At 37.9% G+C, this 25,552-nt stretch overlaps 2 protein-coding genes across 2 annotated transcripts in view; both read right to left on the bottom strand.

Annotated features, from left to right (window-relative positions):
- Positions 1-10,015: 10,015 nt before the first annotated feature.
- On the bottom strand, positions 10,016-11,897 carry LOC146002972 (uncharacterized). Its single transcript, XM_083141128.1, has 2 exons — positions 11,108-11,897; positions 10,016-10,578 (listed from the first exon to the last, which is right to left on the bottom strand). The coding sequence occupies exons 1-2, from the start codon at positions 11,895-11,897 to the stop codon at positions 10,016-10,018; spliced, it is 1,353 nt and encodes a 450-aa protein (XP_082997254.1).
- Positions 11,898-24,472: 12,575 nt separating this feature from the next.
- Positions 24,473-25,552, bottom strand: part of LOC146002971 (inactive phospholipid phosphatase 7) — a 58,200-nt gene continuing 57,120 nt past the window's right edge. The window contains exon 4 of the mRNA XM_083141127.1: positions 24,473-24,849. Within this exon, the coding sequence (XP_082997253.1) occupies positions 24,473-24,849 (377 nt within the window). The remainder of the gene's footprint in view (positions 24,850-25,552) is intronic.

Genomic DNA, 25,552 nt, shown 5'->3' with positions numbered 1-25,552 from the left:
CCCATCCCCCAAGGCCAATGGTGCATCTCCCCCAAAATCATGTCATGTGTCCCCCCACCAAATCATATCATTCACGCCTGTAGACACCCCTGATTATGAGAAAAAAATGAACATCAGCGAGCAATCAGGTACCGTATATTTCAATATAATATAATAAAAGAAGATATTAACAACACCTTTTTTAAAAAAAATTCGGACTTCATAACAAAATTACCCATGTAGAGTTATTAGAGGAACAATTAGATAAAACTGGCTGAAAAAAATTAACTATGTACTTTAGCCTATTGGTATGGTTATATTTTGACCTTACCCTAAATTAGTGTTGTTTCAATGCCACATCCTACAATTTCTGTACATCAAATACGACATGAAATTTCAGTCTCTTCTTAAAACGAAGCATTTGGCCACCTCTCCTGAGAATTAAAGTTGAGATACTCCACATGAGAAATATGATGTAAAGTCAACCAAAATATTTAAAATTAACATTTTATTGTGAAAATATGTTCTTTATCGAAAGCAATCTTTTTGTTGAGTGTAAAGCAAAATAATAATACTATTAATAATAAAATCATTACATGACATAATAACTCAAGAGAAAACTTGAAAAGTTATCGAGAAATTAGTTCTTCTAAAATAGGTAAAAAATGTAAAGTGCTCCCCTGTGCATAGCACCATGCCATGAAGGCGTATAGGTGGTGTGGGAGTAACGCCTAAAATAGACAATAGACAATGTTTCTTTCCTAAGCAGACTTCTTCATATTCCTCCCACCCTCTTCATAGTTCCTTATTTTCCCCTCCCGTTGACCTCCATGGAGGATTTGTCCAGGGAACCCAGGTACAAGTTCCGGCATGGGCATGGGTGTTTGTCAGTGTTCCTTCATAAATTTAATCATATCATCACTTATTCCCACCTTCGCGATTAACCAAAAGTGGCATACAAGTGAAGTTAAATAAAACTGACCAATCAATCAAACAAAATTAATTTTCCCCTCCTCTCACAAATATAACACCGGTCACCATGCAGCGTGCTTATTGCATGCGTGCACTTATCACATTCTACTCTGGACATTGTATTTTCCCAGTCTTCCAAGCATTCTAAACACTTGAATTTCTTTCCTACTTGGGGCTCTGTGTTTACTTGTCAGATCAGCAGCAGCCGCTCATAAGGGTGATACGGACGCCGCACTGCCGTGTGTAACCACAAGTGAACAAACATTTATATATTAGCTTTTACATTGTCTGAATTGCAAATATTCCATTCCTTATAGTTCATTGGTTAGTCGGTTCTGTATTCATTCTTCCGCGACAATTGCAAAGTTTGCACGCCACCATGTGGGGGAATATGCAACTTCGAGAGAAATCTGGCAGGGCGCCGTCCTCCCACTTTACGAGACGTAGAGCATTCCCAGGAATGGCTGCGAGGGGTAAGAGGCGAGGGAACTGGGGGAATAACACGCACAGGTCCTGTGCATGGGAGGACGGAGGGTTTTATCGTCCAAAAGCCACCCCCTAGGCGAAACTGGCCCTCTCTCTCCGGAGAATGGTAAACAATGAAGAGTTGCCAGAAGCAATGAAGTTAACAGAAGATAGAAAATTACCAACTGTTGAAAAAATCATTCTGTATTCCATAATCTTATTCACTTATGACATGAAAGTAGAGCAATAAATTACGCATTTTCCAATTAGGAAAGAATATATCGGTAACTGAAAAAGTACAGACTCTTGCTTGATTTTTGTTATTTATCGTCACTTTCTGCTACTTTTCGGTAATCATGACGATGAGGATGAGTAATGATGATATAATAAAATTGATGGAAGGGCACTCACAAAGAACACACATACTCATGCCGGGATTTGAACCCAGGTGCACTGGCTTTGTAATGTGGTATGCTAGGCACGGAAGTGGGCTATAGATTCTTGTTACATGCAAAATTGTCATATATATGCGTTGTATTTTTTCCGAGTTTAGTGGAAAGTACATTTGGATTACAATGATGTGGAGTACATCATGTAGATTTAATTACATGTTTTGATTAGCACGTTTAAAAAAATTCCTGATAATGTGACAAAGTTGTCCAACTTCTTTTCAAGCCGGATGTCAAATAAATTAGAAACTCGTCATCTAAACTCACCAAGCAGACCAAGGCACTGAGGATTAACTTCACAAAAACAGACCCGTTTAATATTGGTGAAGAGATTATTGAAAATGTGGATAGCTTTACTTACCTGGGTAGTGTGGTGGCAAAAGACAGAGGGGCTGCACAGATTGTTTTTCAACGAATCCAAAAAGCAAATGGTACCTTTGTGAGGCTCTATCCAGTATGGAAAAACAAGAAGATATCTATGAAGACCAAACTTCGTATTTTTCGAAGTAATGTTAAGTCTGTACCATAGGCGTAGCTACGGGGTGTGCCGGGTGTGCCTATGCTCACCCTAATGGACTGCTTTATGAAAGACAATTAAAGACAGATATTTCAATAAGAGAGGAAATAAGCGGCAGTTTGTAAGAAGTTGAAAATGTCATTACTTGGTACAAACGTGTGCATTATCGCTGATGAAACGAGTGTCTGTAGTTTTTTGATTATTTGATGTCATTGGAGAAAGAAGATATTTACTGCATTCTACTCTGTACTGCAGCGCCTTGCTTCTATACCTGTCACAAGCTTTCTCCAAGCTTACCCAAGTTAAAACTAAATTAAGAGCAATCAGAAGCAGGATAGATTGGAAGCCCTGCTCTTGCTATTTGTGGAACAGGAAAAAGCTTAGTCTATTGATGTAAATGAAGTTATTGATGAGTTTAAGAACATTGTACCTTTTGACAGACGTCTCTTGTTATAGATGACGTGTATTTTGATGTATTTGTATGCAGTGGCGTAACGATATAGTATGCCCATACGCCCAGCGTTCCCTGATTTAAAATTTAAAAAATAAGTAAATGCTGTAAATATAAAGTAAATCTTGACTAATTTCATATATGTTTGACCTTCATGGCATTATAATAGATATTTTTCGCGATCCGCTTGCAACGCTCCACTAACAACACTTGTTCCAGCATTTTTTTTTCAATGCCTTTCCTGCCTGGACGCTGGACAGGTTCGGTGTAAAGAACTCTATATTCCTTGCTGTCTTTCTGGAAGGAAAGCTTGGACAGGCTTGGATCTCTACAGCACGCGCGCAAAATGCTCTCTCGTACGCCAGCGTATGGAACAGATGGCTACGTGATTGGTTCATGTGACCCTTCCTGCCTTCTGAAGCAGATGACAGTGGTAGAATTCCTACCCGGTTCTTCGCGCTCGTGCCACTCGTGCTATGTGATGTTACAGTACGCAATATTGACTGACGTAACTTTACCAAACTCAAATATACCACTTCTTCATGGCCACTGCATTGTATAATTTATCACATGAACAGCGATGTGCATTAAAAACTAAAAGATCAACACAGATTTTATCAAATAAGTTGGTGAAGTCCCCGTGGTAGAAGTTCAGCCATTATTTTTATTATTATATCGTTAGTATCTAACTGCTTAATATTGTGTCAATGGAAGTGTTTAGCATTAATCTGAAAACTCTTTATATCGAATGATCTCTGGACAAAATTATTTTTAAATGTTTATCAACATTTTCAAGATGTAATAAACAGTGGTCTGAATTACTAATCGGCACTGTTACGTCAGTTGAGTGTACGATATTTGGGTCATCCACCCACCTCCATGTCAGAGTATTTTGCACAGCGCGCCAAGACGACAGAGGCCCCTTATTCGAATCCCGACGTGAGCACGGGTGTTCTTTGTGAGTGTCCCTTCTTCAATATCGTCACTCATATTCGTATTCGTGATTAACCAAAAGTGGTAGAAAAGCGAAGTAAAATAAACCAAATCAATCAATAGTTGGATCATCCACAACAATGACGTCTACTATTATTCAGAGGCGCTTGTGATTCAGGTAGGTGTCTTAATGACTTGCGTCTTGCAGAAAGGTACAAAAAAGGTATACAACACCAGAGTTCAAAACATTTGTGGCGTAGTGAGGCATCTAATTTTCTAGCTAAAACATGCATGGATGATGTTTTATTGAAAACCCAGCTGACTTCAGGCAAACAATACCTGTGGCGACTAATACCATAAGTAAATTATTAAGCATGAAAGGGCCGACCCTTCCTTCGGACTTGGTTGTTCCCACCTGAAATGCCCATGCTACGCCACTGTTTGTATGTAACATTTATGAACATTTTGTGTGTGTGTAATTTCTATGCAATTTGATTTTCTTCTACTACATATATTCAGAAATTTTCAACACTGTCATGTAGTGAATTTATATTCCTTTACAAACATCAGTGCAGTAAAAGAGCCAAGTGATTGTGTTGCAAAATATGCTATTAAAAAGGTACAAGACCACATTTTTTTTCTTTGTGCACACCCAAATATAAAGTTCTAGCTATGCCTATGGTCTGTACTGTTATATGGGTCTGAGACATGGAAAGTAACAAAAACGATTACCTCTAAATTACAGACCTTCATCAATCGCTGCCTGAGAAAAATTTTGAATATCTTTTGGCCAGAAGTGATTCAAAATCAAAAACTTTGGAGAAAATCTGGAGAAACCGAGGTGTCCATACAAATAAAGTGGCGAAAATGGAATTGGATAGGGCATACGTTGAGGAAGGAAAATGAGGCTGTCAAGAGAGAGGCACTAGACTGGAACCCGCAGGGAAGAAGGAAAAGAGGGAGGCCTAGACAGACGTGGTGAAGATCTGTTCACGCTGAGGCCTTGGAGGAAGGAAAGAGCTGGAATGCATTGAAGAGAATTGCCGTCAGTAAGACCAGGCGGAGATGCTTTGTTGATGCACTATGTTCCACAGGGAACAACAGGAATTAAGTCAAGTAAGTCAAACTCACCAAGAGCCGCTACAGGAACCTGTGAACTCCAAATTTCTAAAAATTGACAAAATTGTCTGGCAACCCCAAAGCAATAAAACGACTGGATTGGAAGACGATACTATTGACACTGTTGTTTCTTCATTTTCCATGCAAAAGTGAAGCTTTTTCGGTACTTGTGTGCTGTAGTTGTGCATTTATCGTGATGAACAGTGTGGAGGAATTGTTGGTGCGAAGTTTTTCTACCAGAAGTCTGGATGAAAAAATAAAAAAACTAGGCCGAATTTGATTCTAGAACAAGTGTGCAAGAAGGGAGGTCGTGAGTTCACTCGCAAATTTTGCGTTGAAGGACAGAAGGATGAATTTCAGTTACAAGTATGACTGAAGAAGATTTCTGGTAAGTTTGAAGTTTTTACTGTAGACATTCTGGTAACGCAGATGCTCTCCAGTGAGATATTTATTTTGGTGCCCTATTTCACATATCAATTAGTCATGTTGGACAGGAAACTTTTATGTGTAAATTTTATACTAGAAATTTTCACGATCAATGCACGTAAATATTTGTCATTGTGCTTATCAAGTTGTGTAAAAATTAATATACCTTCTGAATTTTCCCCTGTTAAGTAAAAAAAATGCTACGACTAAATCTGTTAGAATTCTATTTCTTCTTCGCATTACTGTTAAAAAATTATTAATTTATTATACTATATGCAAACGTGGAAAATATTATATTTGGAAAAACATGAACATGTCAGTTTCTTATTACTTTGTTATATGAAATTCATCATATAAATTCACATTACTAGTAGAGTAAATTTGTGAGCTATCGCCCCTCCACTTTGGTTCACCACGAGCCACCACTGTGTCAGATGAGTATTCCATAGCAAAGGTTGTTAGCAATTATTGGCTCAACTTGTATTTTTCATCGAGTAATTTCCCTCAATTGATGATAGTCTGATTCTTTAACCGTAATTCCTTAGATTTTATGAAATAACCTCATTTATACATTTTTACAAATTATTACAAATATGATTTTAAAATAAATTGGGAATAAAAGCACATGAAATCTATGAATAATTTATCTATCCCCAGTTGCGGTAAGTTTCGTAAACATTCATATGATATGCCATCCATTCCTGGTGACGACGAAGGTTTGCTTTCACTTATAACTTTTCTTAATTCTGCGCTGGTATATGGGCATTCCAATGTTGATGGTGTGGATTCATTCATTGAATTTAATATGGCGTTGAAATTAAAGTCGCTGGAGTCTGGTGTTAGGCTTTGGTGAAATTCTGTCATCCATTTACTGCTTATGTCTCCTCCATGATGTCTACTAATATTATTGGCATTACACATTCTGTTACTAACTTTCCACGTTGTGGTTAAAGATGATTCATTTGTTAATGAGGAACAAAACCTTTTCCAAAACTCTGCCTTAATTTGCCTTAAGTACCTTTGAGTTTTGGCTGCTGTTTCTTTGTACTTCAAGAAATGTTCATTGTTGGGTTTTCTTTATATTTGAAGAATGCATTTTGTCTAGCGTTTATCAATTTCTGGCAGTTTGTCATCCACCACGGAGCAATCTTTCTTTTCGAGTCACGTTGACGGGGAATTGTAGATCTGTTCAAATTCTCTTTAATTAGTGATGTATTGTTTTCGTAATCATTCCCTAAAGTTTGTTGTTAGTATTTTTCAGCAGAGAGATTGATTTGTCATGAAAGTTCGTTCCAGTTAATATTTTTAGAATAGTATGGACGTGTTGGTCTTTCCGGAAGATTTCTAGATATAAGCATTGTATCTATATTTGAATCAAATGAGATCAAAATTGGATGATGATTACTATTATATGGATTTTGCAGAACTCTTCAGTTAATATCGGCAACTATATTCTCTGTCACGAGTGTTATGTCAGGGACACTAGGATTTTTATTTGGCCTCGAGATATATGTGGGAGTGCCATCATTTAGTATTGTTACGTTTGACTCTTGAAGGTATCTGCACAGAGATTTCCCTGACATATCTGAACCAAAACAACCCCACAATTGATGATGTGCGTTAATATCCCCTCCGATTATAATAGAAGTATTTGCCGGAAGTTGTTGGAAGAGATTACACCAGACCGAATACAGTAATTTAGATGAAAGTGGATTATATAGTGTAACAAATGTAGTACTATCTGTTGTTACTCCAACTATTTGAATATTATGAGGCATATTCATTAAATGTATTAGTAGAATCCATTCGACTTCCTGGACATTCATTTATTCATAACGACGCTCGGCTATTGTTATTCTATCATTTTAATTGACATTAATGGCTTTTCTATTCCTTATCGAGAGGTGATGCTATTGTTAATTAATCAAGCACCACGTGTGGGGGGTGGAGGAGGAGATGAGTCATCGATGACTCATGCACACGTGTGAGTTTGGAATTAATGGTTTTCCATTAGTGCACAAAAGATACTATTATGTATTCCATTTTTACCCTAACCTAACCCTATTGTTGTACTTTATATATGCGTTTCAGCCGGATATGAGGCACGGATGATTTATACAGACGTGGAGCTTGGTTTTAATAATTTTCCATTAGTGCATAATAGATACTATTATGGTACCCGGTTCCGCCCTATTCTAACCCAAGGAACTCAGTTCTGGCCTATTCTAGGCCAATTTATTTTTTCTTCTACGCGGTACACCCGGACATGAGTCAAGGCTGATTCAGGCACTCGTAGAAACTTGAAGTTAATGCATTTTCAGGACACGTTTTTCGCTTTTCTAATCCAATTTTTGGCTATTTATGCGTGGTTTGCAGACGCCGTTGACATCACGACCGGCCATTTTGGTGTTGGTGGTGAGTCATATTTGGTATAATTGAGGAGCTCGAAGGGCCTTGGGTAGAGGCTAGAAAATATTATGCAATGAGAGAAAGTTTTCAATAAATGAATCAACCAATCAGAGAAGAGCAATGAAAAATAATATTCATATTGACGGGCCTTTTGTCTAAGATTCTATAAATAACGAACGGAAGACGAAGTGGTCCTAGAGAGTTCTCAAGTGTTTGGCTTGAAAGTTATGCTGATTTTCAGCGTGACTGTGTTGTTACAGTGCAACTAAAGGCTTTTTTAACTTTGTAAGTATCTTTTTCGCATACTATTCTTTATTTCAAGTTGTTTTCTAGCTGCCATGGAAACAAAGTTTAAGCGTTTTACATTATTTTTGAAAATATTATACAAAGAATACTAGAAAATAACACTAACAATATGTATTGTTATTGTTCCAGGTTCTGTCACTCTCTCTCTCTGAATTCTACGTACGTACGAAGAATGGCTTCCAGCTCCAGGTCCAACATCAGTGCAGTGAGTACTGCAGAATCCATTTTAACCCATTTTACCCTGGGATTTTACACTTCTCCAGATGATATTATTAACGCGTATTACAACTTTTGCGAGAGGGTGGTTATTTACTATGATTACCCATATTCAATTCCGAACTTATTTTGTGAGACTGCTCACAACATACTGAATCAAATTGGCATGGGCGAGCATCTTTTTTCAGTGGCTGATGAACGGAAACAGATATTTCAGGTGCTTTGCCATGCTAGGCCAGGATGTTTTCTTTGAGATCCCAATGCAGGTAGTCGGGGACCCTCAATCTTTTGTCACTGCAATGTTTTTTTAAAAAATATTATACAAAAATATTAGAAAATAACACTGATAATATGTATTGTTATTGTTGCAGGTTCTTTCTGAGAAGCAGTTGTGAAGTACTCTGCAAAGAACTGAAGGGCCGATAATTATTCGATTGGAAGAAACGAATAGTGAAAACTGATGTTATTGAGCAGGTCCCCAGGGAGATGAGTGATTTGGTGCTTATATGTCCATGTTTCTTCGATTATATCGATAAGGATTGTGTGCTGGAGGCTTTGAAAAAATATACTCCTTACAAGTACATTATATGCTGGGGCAGTTATTCAAATGAAGGCAACCAACTAGCCCACAATTGCGTTATTAAACATTTTTACGAGTGCGAGGATGTGCACGGTTAAGATGAAGTTCAACTCTCCGATTGTTTTATAATTTGCCAAGAGGAATGCTGAGTGAATGAATGCCAGAATTGTGTAGAGTGGATGTGCGAGAGAATCCAGTGTTATCTGCTGGATCCAGACAATACAAGTCATATTTTTGATTTTGATTTTGCTAACCATGAAGATGTAGGTGATGCTTTGAAGGCACAGGAGGAATCGACAGGATACAGAGACTTTTACAGTGTGTTGTGTGAAATTTCAAATGATTTCGAACTAGTTAAAACTCTTATAGCCCCTATACATGAAGCGGAGCTTGCCCAGGGTTAATAAAACAATATTTGTAAATATCTAAAGTGAAAGTGGTGCAATATATTATTGATGCGCAAGGTTTTATATACAATAATAAATTTATATTGTGTGAGATGTGTGTTAGTTCTACAAATGTGGATACTGTGTATTATGTTCTTGGAAGGGTGCCACAATATTTCAAAGACAATAATGAATCCCAATGGGTGAAAGAAAATATTCATGCATTATCGTACGATACTTCTCTGGGATGTGAAGTGTACTATGTTCTTTTTTACCTTCATGGAGGCAGCACTCAACAATAACATTTATCAGTTTATATGAAAGACAATATAAGAGTGACTGAAAAAGAACAATATAAAAATGCACGTATGTGAGTGTGTGTGTGTAAGAGTGTATGAAAAAAAAATATGTAAGTATTTATTTTTACATTATATATACATCTTTTGAAAAATGACATTTATATTTTGTTTACATCCCATACGGTAAGGAGACATAGTTCTCCAATTTTCGGCGTTTCGTGTGAACTGCCTGGTGAGTTTTTTGTTCCTTTTCCGAGACTACCTCGAAATTAGCTTTACGTTTTTCGAGGGTTTTCAACCACTCTCTTTTCAATTTCTCCTTTAACAAGTTGCTTGAAATAGTCAAAATTAATTTGCAATTGTGTCCTGTAGTTCATGGTAATTCCGCGCACTTTAATGACATGTTTCTCATTGTTTGCATCATATTTGTTTTCCATTTTATGTGCATAATTCTTGGGGCCACCACCAAGATAACATGAGATTTCATACGGGCCTTTAATCTCATCGGTCAGTTCACCGAGAAGGAACCTGTAGGTAACAGCGTTTCACCCTGCTTTTCAATATAGAATACAGAGTCAGTGTCCACATAATGGTTAGATTCTTTTACTTGATCCATGAATGAATATAAATGCATTCTTCCATAAGCAGTGATAAATGCTGAGACAAGGACATTGGAGAGTACTAGCAGCGAATTGGCCATTTCCAGGTCGACAAAATTTACTAGCAAGCATTTATCAGAAATAGGTACTACATTTTTAATCTCAAATTGTGGATTGAATACAATATCATGGACTTTCTTTTCTGTATTGACAAAAACTGACTTAGTTTTTAAGAGGGATTCTGCAAATTTACCAAAAATCGAGTTAAGGAGTATTTTGGATATGTAACGCAGCCCAGCATTGTATCCAATTTCTTCCTTGACAAGCTGAATACCCTCATGTTCGAAATAATCTCGAATATACTTGTCTTTGTCATGTTCTGTACTGCAATTGGAAGGATATCCTGAGGACTGTTGTTTCAGTCTAAGGAAAGTATCTACGTATTCTCTGAACACATTATTTGATTCTTGTGCTGAAGAAAAATACCATACTTCATAAATTTTTAGTATTTTGTACCTTTTCTCTACAGCCAACTTGAGTTCTTCTGATACCCAGGTGCCATGTAAGTATCTTTGTTTTTCGGTGTGTGGGCACTCTACCTGATTCTCACTTTGTGCATATGCATGGCAGAGAGCAAATATTAACTTGCTATTGCACGCCATGCCAAGCACAGGTAAGTAAGTATAAATCTTTAGGCGGGAGAACATCGCACTTTACTACCCCGAATATGTTCTCCAGTGGGGGAAATTCGGAAGTGTAAATCACAGGTTTGCCCGTAGGCATCTTTCGCTGTTTCATCATGGCCGGGTACAGGGAAACAACATCTAAAAGTTTCATACATGAATTCTCGCCATCTTGGCGTTCGTATAGAGCCCTGAAAAGTTCTGTACGACCACCATTGAAAGCTTGTTTGGGGATAAACGGGGAGTCAAGTGAGTAGCAGTTCTCACCAATAAATTTGCGTAGTTCCGGATTGGTTTTGATTTCGTTATGGAACTCACATTCCCATTTTTGAATTACCGTGTACCCCATTTGCTCCAGCAACGCTTTTCTTGTTACTGTGCGTTCGTACCTCTGATTTAATGTTTCTCCTGTTTCATTAAGGGGTTGATTCCTATTTTCAGGGGAACATAACCTGCAAGCGTGAAAATAACAACCAAGAAAACTGTACACAGTTTTAGTCTCTTCATGGAGCCCGTCCAGCTTATAACGGCCTACTTTCGCTTCCCAGAGATTGCCAGCATGCCTCAATGTGATATTGTTGGTATATTCTAACCATTTCAACGAAATTAATAAATAAGTATCCTGGTCCCGGAATCCCATCGGTGGTATCTTGATAAGCATGTTTTCTTTTAGAAATTTAGCCCTGAATATCAATGAGGCTAAAGATGGAAGTGTGGCACATCTCAGAAAGCACTGAATTCCCGACAATTGTTCAATTAAATTTGAAAATTTAATACACGCAGCTGTAAGGATTTCAACATCGCTAATACAATACTGTCGCAACTCTTGTTGGAAATCAAATATTTTCCCAGCCTGAACAGTTTCTTCATGCCACTTGCGAATTTTCTCCCGTTCTTTAGTGGACTTGGCGTCCATGTCAGGGTAAAGCCCCACGTAATATTGGTTCTCAGGCGTAGAGTAAAGATAAGAAAAGTCGCCTTTACACAGTTCATCTCCGAGACCCAGACTTGTAGGCAAGTCTTTTAATTTCATTAACATGAAATTTAATGAATCACGGAAAATGATTTTCTTGCCCATGCTCATTTCAATAATATTACGGGCTCTCATAATTACTGAAGGCATAATATTTTCTTTAGTGATCAAATAATTCAGTACAAAATGAGAATCGTAATGTCCCGCATTATGTGCAATGCACACAATTTTCTCAAATCCTTCCCTGGGTGTTTGAATATAATGCATAAATTCTGCAATGTTGTGGAAAATATGCATACGAGGGCCACACGTTTCGCAGAAATCTGCTTTCGAGTCTTTACACGCGTGACAAGCATGCTTGGCAACAGCCATATTCACTTCATGTTTCTGTGCATCTTGCCCTTCAACCAACACGCATTCAAAATCATAAAAAATATACAGAAATTTACTGAATGGATAAACTTTGACCGGGAGAATATAACATTTGTGGGTAGGGTCGACAAAAACACTACAGCATTTGCAAAAGAATTCTTCATATTTATGGGGAGTTTTACGGGTCCTTGTATTAATAATCTTGCAACAGATTGTGCACTGGTGAATGGATTCACACACACTAGATTTACGGCCTTCTGTACGTAAATGGTTCTGGAAACATTTTCCAGACAGAAACGTACGGTTACATTCTCCACATTTTCGCGGGACAGAGTTAGTGTTTTCCTCTAAATGACTACCTTTACATTTGGAACAATGCAATGTACACTCACTATGTTGATATTTGTTATTATAACCTAATTGGTAGTTGGGACAATAATATTTTTTCACCATAAGTGAGGGAACAGAATTGACTATGTCAAAGTGTTCGTTATGATACAACAAATTGATTTGTTTAGGGGCGAATGGAGTAGCCCGAATCACCTCGTAGTCTCTTTCCCCATCTTTCATTGCAAAAACAACAATCTGGTACTCGGGATCAAGATGATTCTGAAATTTCATAATATCCTCCACTGTACACCCGTAGGAAGAGTCGACGCCAGCTTCATGACACAAGCACATGGCAGCTTCTTTAAATTTATTGTCATATTTTCGAAAAGTATCGATTTATTTAGTATCCTTGTCAATTTTAGCCTTTCCAAGTGTAATTGCTCTAGGGAGACACAAATTATCATCGTTGTTGATTACAGTGATAGCCCTCTGAATCTGATTGGGATTGTTCATTGTTAGTAATGGAGCATATTTTATGTACAGAGAGAACTTGTTCTTCCCTCTTCCGCGTCGTGGTTCCACAATATGCACCGTGCATTTAATAGTATTCCCCACAAAGAAAGACTCGTTGCTATTCAGCACTTTCACAAAGCTGAAAGGCGACGCCAAGGGATATAGATATCCCTGTCGTTACCTTCCGCAGAAATAATCACCCCTACTTGACTCTCCGGTACATCATCATAAAAAACCCTTCTCATCAGGAACTGGAACATCGAACTGACAAAAGATTGGGGGTCCCCGACTACCTGCGTTGGGATCTCAAAGAAAACCTCCTGGCCTAGCATGGCAAGGTGCCTGAAATATCTGTTCTGTTCACCAGCCACTGAAAAAAGATGCTCGCCCATGCCAATTTGATTCAGTATGTTGTGAGCAGTCTCACAAAAGAAGTTCGGAATTGAATATGGGTAATCATAGTAAATAACCACCCTCTCGCAAAAGTTGTAATATGCGTTAATAATATCATCTGGAGAAGTGTAAAATCCCAGGGTAAAATGGGTTAAAATGGATTCTGCAGTACTCACTGCACTGATGTTGGACCTGGAGCTGGAAGCCATTCTTCGTACGTACGTAGAATTCAGAGAGAGAGAGTGACAGAACCTGGAACAATAACAATACATATTGTTAGTGTTATTTTCTAGTATTCTTTGTATAATATTTTCAAAAATAATGTAAAACGCTTAAACTTTGTTTCCATGGCAGCTAGAAAACAACTTGAAATAAAGAATAGTATGCGAAAAAGATACTTACAAAGTTAAAAAAGCCTTTAGTTGCACTGTAACAACACAGTCACGCTGAAAATCAGCACAACTTTCAAGCCAAACACTTGAGAACTCTCTAGGACCACTTCGTCTTCCCTTCGTTATTTATAGAATCTTAGACAAAAGGCCCGTCAATATGAATATTATTTTTCATTGCTCTTCTCTGATTGGTTGATTCATTTATTGAAAACTTTCTCTCATTGCATAATATTTTCTAGCCTCTCCCCAAGACCCTTTGAGCTCTTCAATTATACCAAATATGACTCACCACCAACACCAAAATGGCCGGTCGTGATGTCAACGGCGTCTGCAAACCATGCATAAATAGCCAAAAATTGGATTAGAATAGCGAAAAACGTGTCCTGAAGATGCATTAACTTCAAGTTTCTACGAGTGCCTGAATCAGCCTTGACTCATATCCGGGTGTAGGGCCTCCCCCATGGTGCAGTGGTTGCATCATTGCCTTGTAATCAAGGGGTCCTGGGTTCGATACCCGGTGGAGGCACAAGTGGTTCGGATTCCACTTTAAACTGTAGGTCCAGTCCGGATTAGCCTTACTGTGCATAAAGTGCACTTAAAACACCAAATCAAACCAAATCATATCCGGGTGTAATGCATATAAGAAAAAAATAAACTAGCTTAGAATAGGCCGGAACTGAGTTCCTTGGGTTAGAATAGGGCGGAACTGGGTACCATAATAGTACCTATTATGCACTAATGGAAAACCATTAAAACGAAGCTCCACGTCTGTATAAATCATGCGTGACTCATATCCGGCTGAAACACATATATAAAGTACAACAATAGTGTTAGGTTAGAGTAAAAAATGAACTCCATAATAGTGTCTTTTGTACATTAATGGAAAACCATTAATTCCAAACTCCCACATGTGCATGAGGCACCCATAACTCATATCCAGCTGTAACGCATATATAAAGTACAACAATAGGGTTAGGTTAGGGTAAAAACGGAATACATAATAGTATCTTTTGTGCACTAATGGAAAACCATTAATTCCAAACTCACACGTGTGCATGAGTCATCGATGACTCATCTCCTCATCCACCCCCGACACGTGGCGCTTGATTAATTAACAATAGCGTCTCCCCTCCATAAGGAATAAAAAAAGCCATTAATGTCAATTAAAATGATAGAATAACAATAGCCGAGCGTCGTTATGAATAAATTGATGTCCGGGAAGTTGAATGGGTTCTACTTGTATTACTTCATACCTATAATTATTTTTAATCCCTATGGCCACTCCACCATATCCGTCATCTCTGTTGTGTCTTATCCAATGGTATCCATAGGCTTTAAATATTTGATTCGGGTTTCAACCACATTTCTTGAATTAATACAATGTCTGCTGGGTAAAAGTGAATAATGTTTTCTAGACTGTGTATATTTGGAATTATGCTTCTAATATTCCATTGTATAATTCTTCATCCTGCCTGACATTCTGAGTGATGAATTAGATAACCACTCTGATGCTTTTCTTTCCAATGTGGTTTTGTTTTGTCGATTGTCGCTTGTTTCTTTCTTTCTTTTTGTTCTCGATTTTGAGGTGTTTCTGATGATTTTGGACGTTTTCCCTGCGATAACTTTGTTGCTTCCTGGTTACAATCGATTTGATGAACATTAAAAGCTCTTTTGTTAGGCAGTTGGTGATGAAGCGTTTGGTATTGGATTTCTTGTTTATAAGTATTTGGATTAATATTATATTGGGTCTGTGTTGTTTCCTTGCATGTTGATGTGTAGGACACGTTGTGTATATTCTGTTCTCACTCGGTACTACTGGTGTAGTAGTTAAAGTAGCTTTTGGGTATTTTTTCACCGCTTCATGATAAGATAAACCCTCAAGCGCCATACTCTTCACTATATCCTTTTGTCGCTGTTTTTCTGGACAGTTCTTGTCTGTTGCACAGTGTTCTTGTGTACAGTGAATGCATATGACATTATTATTACAGCTTAAGAATTCATGATTTTGCCCACAACATTTTTACTTCAATTTACTCTTACAGTTAGATTTGAAATGCCCATAATAGTAGTAGTTTGTGCATTGATTTACCATGGGAATGTAAGGCTCTACATCAATCTTTGAATAATATAGAGTTACATATGCTGGTAAGGTTTGGGCATCAAATGTCAATATTATTGATCTCGTTGGCTCAGCAATTCGACTTTTGATTGCGTACGACAAGTTGTTGCGGGTATCTGTGCAACTTCTATTACTAATTTTGAATGTAATGGAGGGTCTTTTACTGTTGTGTAATTGTAAATAACTACTGCATGATAATCCTGTTATTTGGGACTAGAACCTAAAATAAGTCCCAGCATCTAGCCATTATTTTCGGCTTTATAACAGTATAATCCCTAAAAATACAAATCACAGAAATTCAATACTTTTTCACTATCCATGTTGAGCAATTATATTAGCAAACTATGCTGGAAATATGTATCTATAGGTGCAAATTACTTCAAATCTTGGAATTATGTGGCAGTGGCGTGGCTCCTTGGAAGTTGGAGGTATTGGTGCAGTCATAGAGCATATATGTATATCGTATTACACAATTCTTAGAGCGAGTTTTAAAAATGTATAGTGCATATTGTAAGTGGATATTTTGCCGGTTTTTAATTCATATTTGCATGCAAACTTTGGCCTTTTTTAATGCATATAAATCCGCCCTTTAGTTATAAGACATTGGTGCTTCCAATGAAGTAACAAATCTGATTTTTCCTGAGTTCAGTGATTCCTGTGATACAATTTAAAACATCCAAAATAACTTCTAAGCAAAACTACATAAATATCGTGTTCAAGCGTTTCAATCAAATATTTAAGTTAATTATAGAATGGAATCACGAAGTGAAAAATATTAATTTGTCTTATAAAAATGTATTTCACTACAGTCTCAAAGTTCAATGAAAATTAATAAAAATAGAATTATGATAGAGAATCTCATTGGAAATGGTTAAAAGTTGTCACTTTGAAATGTAAGTTGTAGTTTGATATTGAATACACCCAGTTTTGAAATTAAATATAATGATAATAATAATAATGAATGTCACACCAGTGACACATCGGAAATGAAAATAAGCACAAATTTAGAAAGTTTTCTTACCCTCCCATAATAATTATTATTGGTTTTAACTTTCAACATTTTATGCTTATTGCTATGCTCTTAGTTACGAAAAATACAAATTAATTGTTTAGTAATTGTAATAATGTTTATATTGTGATTATAAGGACACCTGTAGTAGAACTACTTCAGACTAAGGAACAAAAATCTGTTTTTTTTTTCAGGCCTCTGAAAAAATGTTGGTTATAGAACCAAATGTATATTGTATGCCCCAGGCCCTGCACCCACCTAGGGTCGGCCCTGGTATAGGGAAAAAGGAGGGGGTCATTGACAGAGAGGCGAGGGGATGCTTCTCCCAATTATCCAGAACATATATTATACCTAGATACATGTGCTCATGCAAAAATAATGGCCGATTTTGAATGACAACTTTGAAATGCTATAACTTGATTCAAAGTTACTGCAAATAATGAAAATAAAAACAATTATAATCAACACACTTTTAAAAATGAGAAATAGATCTGTTTATTCTGGTAGCATTAAATTCCGGGCTCCTGCAGTCAACGAACGCTCGTAATGCGTTTTCGGCTGCATCCTGGTTGTTGAAGCAAGTGTTTGTTGTCGAGATGGTTGAAGAAGTGATAGTCAGTTAGCGAGATAGTGAGAGGTCCGGTGAGTATGATGGGTGAGGCAGAGTTTCATAGCCCAATTCGTTCTGATTCTGCAGGGTTGGTTGTGCGACGTGCAGTCGAGCAATGTCGTGTTGAGGGATTGGGCATTTTCTGTTGACCAATGACGGTCACAGACGTTGAATTTTCTGGTGCATTTAATTGATTTACTGACAATACGTCTTTACTGTGATAGTTTCGCAGAGATTCAAATAGTTTTAGTAGATGGCGCCGGCAGCAGACCACAAAACAATCATGATGACCTTCTTTTCATGCAAGCTGAAGTCTAAGTAGTGAGAAGTATTTAGAAGGTTCTCTAAGAGTTTAGAAAGTTTATTAGAGGAGCTTCTTTAACTGTACATTCGCTGCCCCTGTTACGGTCTCCTGTTTAGACAGAAATCTGTCACTTTGACATCATCATCCGCATCTGCGTTAAAGTTTTGGGAACGAAGGGGCATTTTATTGCTTCGGCCGGGGGTGGAATGTACGGTAATAATGATTGATTATTGTGCATTTTTCTTGTATGATATAAATATATCTATCCTCCCGCACACATATATTATAAATAATTTACCTTCATTTAATACTGTTAAACTTTGGAAAAATTTTCTTGGTTTACAAAGCCCCCTTGATAACCCGTGAGCCCCCTAAAGATCAGTTCTAGCTACGAGCCTGCATCACTATGAATATTTCTCCTTTTCAATATAGTTTACCGTACACCAGTAGCGAAGCATAGTCTTACGAAGGAGGCAAGCAATGTTTCAGTACAACAAAACATGTAGTACAACGACATGCCGAGGGGAAAGATTCAAGGTTTATAGCCTCATTTACCCAGTCGCTGGATTTGTCAAAATATCGTAATAAAGTGACTGTACTAAAAATAAACCATATGATCCGCAAACGTCACATTTACTTTTTTAAAAAAATCCAGGTAACGTTATTCATATGATATTAAACGTTTTGCATATGCGAACTTTCCGCATACGACTAAAGGGAGATGGAATTTCTTACTTACTTATTAGTACCTTTATTTGTTCATTATTATTTAATATGGTCAAACGGTGACCAAACCGATTTAGATAAAAAAGAATGGGAATCATTTGTTTATTTTACGCTGCATGATGTAATTTAGTATTTTTGGGCACCCTAAAAACCGCATTGGAGTAACTTAAACACTAAATAAAAAGTTAAACACAAACAATAAAAAATTCATTTCAAAGCAAAGAAACACATGCATAGACGATGTACTCACCACAATAAATTTCAAACTCTTGGTGTTGGTCAACCCCCTTCCACGATTTTCATTTTAACACTTATCTCTCTCGAGCTAAACGAAGCAATTTTCAATTGCTCAATAATACACCCGCACTTCACATCAACCGTTCCTAAATACGCGTTCATTCCGATAAATTCACAGCACAAAACACGAAGCAACAAACACTCACACTATCCCACGTGCTTTCCACAACTGCAAATGCAAGCATCCACACAAGATCACTTTGAAAATCTCTGAAACAACAGAAAGTGATACCAACCTATTTCCTTAATTTTATCCGTCACAAAGGAAAGATATATCAGTTTGGAGATAAAAATAACGCGGAGGAATCAGAATCATTTCAGCAGAACGAGTATGTACATTAATATTTAAGTAATAAAGTGTCACTCAATGGTGTGCCCGGGGCGAAGGGGGGGGGTGGATGGTAGACATAACCCCCTTTTGGCCCAGTATATCTAAGAAAAAACGTCAAAGGAAGGAAAAGATGACAAAATGGGGACCGTAAAATGACCCTGGGAACACTTGCGTCATAATAATAGAACTTAAAACATATTCGGGCCTCCCCGATGGCGCAGTGGTAGTGTCATCGCCTTGTAATCAAGGGGTTCCGGGTTCGATACCCGGTGGAGGCACAAGTGTTTCAGATCCCATTTTAAACTGTAGGTCCAGTCCCGATTAGCCTTACTGTGCATAAAGTGGACTTAAAACAACAAATCAATCAATCAATCATTAAAACATATTCTTGTGCTCATAATATGCAGAATGTATACGATTTACTTCTATGCCATGTACAAATATCAGTAGATAGTTCTTTCTCAGATAGCTTTATTTTCACCCCAAGTTTTATTCAAAAGCAGTCAATTTATTGATTGTAAAATTTGTGAAAGAGCTCACTTGAATTACTGCGTAAATAATTTGGCAGTTGCAAACACTGGTAGCGGTCAACACTTCTGGCGTAATTTGAGCTGGACCGACCAGGAAGCAGGGTGCAGGACCAAGGTCCGTCCAATCTTCCCTCCCTCCCTGAGAAAACTCTTCACGGGGGTGCAGAAATTCCACTGCCCCATCTCCCAATGTCAACTTTTTTTACGCGTTTTACATTTCGCGAAATCTAAAATAATTTGTAATATAATATGATATATATGGAATTTAGAACAGTGATAATAACTTCTTTTAGTTATTTTATGACTAACAATTATTATTATATTTGCGATCTTGTTTACGTGTTCATGAAGACAAATATTCGTTACTAGTTTTTGCTGGCAACGTATCCATAGATGAATCCTTCTACTTTCGGTTGAACTCGGCTATTTTCAGGAATCACGCAAGCTCGGAAAGCACAGCTTTTTGTAGAAGCTTTGTGGACGGGTTCCACCAGAATTTCACGCTTCGCCATGTGACTCATTCGGAGGCCTTATTTTCCCGCAGAACGGCTGCAAGCATTGGGGCTGGTGCTTGCTACAGAGCTGCTGGGGGAGTTTGCGGCCACATTTTTTCGCGAAATCGAGTGCGATGGAAACTAAATACGGTTAGAACATTAAGTACATTAAAAGATAATCGAATTATGCAAACAGTGCTTGCATTGCTTGTACTATATATTCGCCTCTGCCGTACACTTTCCCACAAATTCCGTATATGTCCCATAAAGCACAAATCTGCAATGTCCATCCATGGATATTATGGATAGCCATTGGACATCCATTAGATAGCTAGTAAGGGATATATAATTCTGGATATCTATTGAACGTGCATGGGATATCCAGAACTGGATATCTAAAACTCATCCAATTTTGAATATCCAATACAGAGATAGAACTTGACCAAAACTGGACATCCATTCTGAAAGTATCCGAACTTATTTATTTGCAAACAATTTATTGATGACAATTACAACTGCTGTCAATATTCTTCAATGTAGGCACCTTCAGCCTCAATACAGTGAGTATAGCGACTTTTCCACTGTTCACAGCAGTCCTGGAAGTCCTTGACTAACACCCTCTTTAATGCTGCGGTCGTGGCAGCTTGAACCTCTTCAATTGACGCAAAACGCTTCCCCTTGAGCATCCTTTTGACCTTGGGAAACAAAAAGAAGTCGGCCAGTGCCAAGTACAGGTAAAGGGGTTGAGGCAGCGTTGCCATGCCTACGTTGGCCAAGAACTCACCTACCAACAGCACTGTGTGAGCCGGCGCGTTGTCATGGTGAAGCACCCACCTGTCGGCGATGTCAGACCAGACGTGCTGGAGACGCTGTCGGAGATGCTGAAGCACTGTTTTATAGTAAGCTGCATTCACTGTGGTCCCAGCAGGTACAAACTCTTTGTGCATGACTCCCTTCGCGTCGAAAAAGACATGGAGTATCTTCACCTTTGATTTTGACATCCGGGCCTTCTTTTCACGAGGGAACGTGGAGGTGTGCCATTCTGAACTTTGTCTCTTGCTTTCAGGGTCATACTCGAATAGCAAGGTTTCATCACCGGTTATCACTCGGTCAAGAAACGTTTCGTCACCGTCCACACGTTCCACAATTTCGAGGGCAATTCACACACGACACTGCATTTGATCGTCCGTCAAAATCTTCGGAACCATTTTTGCACATATTTTGCGCATGTTCAAGTTTTGGGTAACAATTTCAAAAACTTGCATTTTCGCCAGTCCTCTGCAATCATCTGGAGACTTAAACGCCTGTCTTTGTCTAACAGAGCTTTCACACGGGCCACATTTTCCTCCATTTTCAACGTGGATGGCCTCCCTGAGTGTTGCTCATCCTCGACCACCTCCCGTCCTTCCTTGAACGCCATGTGCCATGTGTAAACTTGCGTGTGGGACATCACTTCCTCGCCGTAAACCTCCCGTAGCATGGTTAAAGTCTCCATAAAGTTTTTTTTTTTTACCAATTTAACACAAAATTTCACAGCGTAGCGCTGTTCCAAAGTGTGCTCCATTTTCACCAAATCCACCAACTGCAAATTCTCGACGCGGCATTTTTTCCGTGTACACAACACGAGCGATTGCACCTCAAAAGCTGCTCGCAGGCATCTGAGCGAGGCCTTGTTTTGAAGGTTAAGGTCCCCACTGCCACCTGGCACAGCTTACCCGAACACTCGACCGATTCTTGCGCCGCGCTTCGGACAGTTCGGATACTTTCAGAACGGACCCTGTATAATGGGTATGCATAGGATGTGTTTCGAATATTAGAAAATGAACATAGTTACTTTTCATACTATATCATGCAATTGAAACAATAAATCCACTCGTTCATTAGCGTTTATAAACTTATTTACTTGTTACTTACTATTATTAGTGATTGAAACTTTTTTATATTAGAATCAGAAACACTACAATACAATGTGGACTAAAATCAAGTCAATACTCGCTTAGAGTGTTACAAATTATCAAGGGATATTCGTAGGATATAAAATCCATGTATATTAGGGATATCCATTATACGTCGCATAAAAGCTTCCGGCCTGGATATCTTGTGTAGCCATTGTCTGTGCCCCAGAGAGTCACACATGCGCACAAGTTCAGGTGAAAGTAGAGGTTGTGTGTCTTGCTCGTTGTCTCCAGTTTGAATTCAGGAAGAGATTACGTGCACGTGGCTGTGAAAAGGAGCTCAATACTCTACTTATCACATGGATATGAGTGTGAATATAAGACATTTTTCGGATGTGTGAGTGTGTGTCTGTGTGTGTGCATATTATAAACATTCATGCACAAATGTACCTATATATAGTCCGGATGAAATCCCCTTAGCTCCATAAAACTTTCTTACTATTTTCGTACACATGCTATTTCTTAAGGATTTGTACAATTCATTCCAGGAGTCATCTATTTGATGACTAAATGGCATCCTAATAAGCATATAATATAATAAAAAAAAATTCTTATATCCATCCATTCACCAGCGGTTCAAAGGGCAGAACCGCCGTGCCATGGCATTAACCTCAGAAGAAACTCATACCTTGCGGAAGTATTGTTAAATTAATACATTTATAATTTACGTAAAAGGAGATTCAAATCTCGAAGTCAGTCAAGCTGACGACTGCCCCAACCTCCACGCTGCATCGCTAGCTGTTTCGTACCCTCGCAAGGCAACAGTCTGAGCCATGTAATAACTGGCCTACCCAAGTTGACACATTTGCAGGCCGTAGAAGAAGTCTCAGCGGTGAACAAGGTGGTGGGAGGGGAAGGGGGCTAGCCATAAGACACCAGTCGAGCCCGTTTTCGCTTGGCACGCGAGGGACATAGCTGCCACCTTTAGAGATCAATCGCTAAATATGACTGATTTGTAAGACCCGTTGGGAAGCAATTCGTGAGAAAGGTACTATCTACTTTTCTGCCTACTTTTGAAACAACGAACATAGTATTTATCCAAAGTTAAATGAACATCTCAATATAAGATAAATGCGTCCGAAGGAACATCCATACTTTTATATTTTTTATAAAGTAAAAAATCCCATGGTGATGCGAGTTTCTTTTGACATTTCTCTTACAACAAATGACTAGGATATTTTCGACATCCAGTTGGAATATGTGTGCATGGGGGAGGAGAAGGTGGGAGCATGGGCGTAACTTGGGATTTAACTTTGGGGGGCAGGATCGTACTTGAGGCTTAACTTTGGGGGGGGGGGGGCAGAGTCAAAAAGTTTTTCATCCCATAAAAATGGAGTCCAGGATTATTTTCTAAATAATTGTTACATCTGTGAAATCACAAATATTATTATTAATTACTTTGCTCCTCAGGTCTCACAATGTTAAGAAAAGTATCAACTTGTAAATTTTAATAAACCTGAAAATTTTGGGGGCCATTTGCCCCCCTTGCCCCCGCCAAGTTACGCCTATGGGTAGGAGGATTTGTTTTTTCCTCCCTCTTGTAATTTTTGTGTTTTTAGGGAAAGGTCCTGTAGTGTATAAAAAATATGATAGTGAGTGAAGAAGAATCGGATTAGTGCATTGTTACTTTCTACATATACTGTTTTCCATGTTACCAAACGAGGATAAATTAAAAGTTAAACATCTTGGCCACTGGCGTAACCACAAGGAGGGGAAGGGGGCATTGCAGAGGTTCTTATTTTCGATTTCTTGATCACGTTGGCACTACCCCATCATAGTAGCCGCTGGGCGCCACTTTATCCATTCATTCATTCATTTTCCATTCATTAGATCATAATGTACATATTGTTGAACAGGTTAATTCATTTACAATTATATATATATCAACACACTATTACAAGGTTTTAACATTTCTAGTAGTTACATATGTTAGAATACATCAAAATTATTTTACAGTTCGATATAATTTCCATATAATGCTAGGAAAATGTGTTCCAGAATACAGGGGACATCCACATGATATTCTAGAAGGATGTCTCAGGGATATTTGACACACTATTTCTATATTGTTACTATCATACTTTCTTCAGTTCTTTCTCCAGGCACATCCAGCTGGTAACAGTCAAAAGAATTTATTTCTAAGAGCCCTAAACCTGGCCCTCCTATCCTAACCACATATGCATTTATTGCAATTATAATTCCATCTAGTTCTAATAATCCATATGTGTTTAGGTTCTTAGAAATCAATTTTCGTGACTGTTAGCAAGCTGGATGTGCCTGGGAACAGATCAATTTTCTACAGGCAAAATATACACATTTAATGCTTGAATTGGCTTTATTTAATTATGGACAATTTTCTGAAAACTTGTTTTATTATAGGTAATAAGGTAGGTGCTGAAACACGCCATAAAGTTCTGAGAAAGCCTCCTTCGAAGTAGCCTATTATAATTCCAGCCGCAACATCAAGCAAGTACTGGCGGCAGAGAAGAACTTCAGCCAAACAGACCAGGAAAGCCCAAACATTTATCATAATTTGAAAATGCATTGGCAGCTTGTACATATAAGTAAAGAAAAATGAAATCAAAATCGCTCTTGATGAATTATCTGCAGGGAATGACCTGTTGTCTTCATGGACTCGTATTATGCTGACAGGCCTATTTCTCGAAAAAATCGTCTTCAAAATATAGATGAGTACGTAATCTATTATTAAATCTGCAATAGAACATAACGATAAATTACTACAACACACACGAACATTGATACAAATGCGCATTTCTCAATATGAAATGCATTGAAAAGCTTTGAAAATTTCTACCCAATATCTATTAGAAATATTTAACTCTGTTTTGGAGAAAGCTGTTACTAAGCATGTGTCAAATATACACTCCCATGGAGCACACAGCAGTCAAGGGCACATCGTCCAGATGGCATCCACAGGATATTCTACAAGAATGTGTCAGTGATATTCGGTTACATTCTAAGCATTCAGTGGTCATTTTCGGACATTGAGGTAGCTTGTTGTAAACTATCTTGTGATAACAGGAAGTTTTGTACAATTTCTGCAATAATATTTAATTTTGTCTCTTTCAATGCAATTGCAATGCACACACACATGTTTCTGATTGTAGGTATGCTCATCCAATTCTACTGATTAGCTCTTGCACTTGCTGGCAAGAGAAAAGCATGTTTAAAGTAAATGCTACTAAAATTGAAAAATGAAGGATATAGTTCATTGTTTACTTATACCTTTTGTACTAAGAAAAGTGAAGAAAACCATTTCAGTTCGAAATATTTTGTTTCTGTGTGCAAAATACTTTACCATTTAATAAATAACAGAACTTTAAATGTAGTGTGAAATTTGTTGTGTAAATACTAAAATGACTACAGAATTCTCTCCCCAAGTTTCTCAGATGAA

The sequence above is a fragment of the Lepisma saccharinum genome, chromosome 19 (assembly GCF_977018435.1).
Source record: "Lepisma saccharinum chromosome 19, izLepSacc3.1, whole genome shotgun sequence".
Lineage (NCBI taxonomy): Eukaryota > Metazoa > Arthropoda > Insecta > Zygentoma > Lepismatidae > Lepisma > Lepisma saccharinum.
This window is presented reverse-complemented; position numbering and strand designations above follow the sequence as displayed.

What these genes read in the sequence shown, in the direction of transcription:
- LOC146002972 (XM_083141128.1), bottom strand. Translation starts at nt 11,897, where the DNA reads ATGAGAGCCCGTAATATTATTGAAATGAGCATGGGCAAGAAAATCATT. An exon ending in GGTAATTCAAAAATGGGAAT is followed by an intron (nt 10,579 to 11,107) that starts GTGAGTTCCATA and finishes ATTTTTCTTCAG; the next exon opens with CACAAGAATCAAATAATGTG.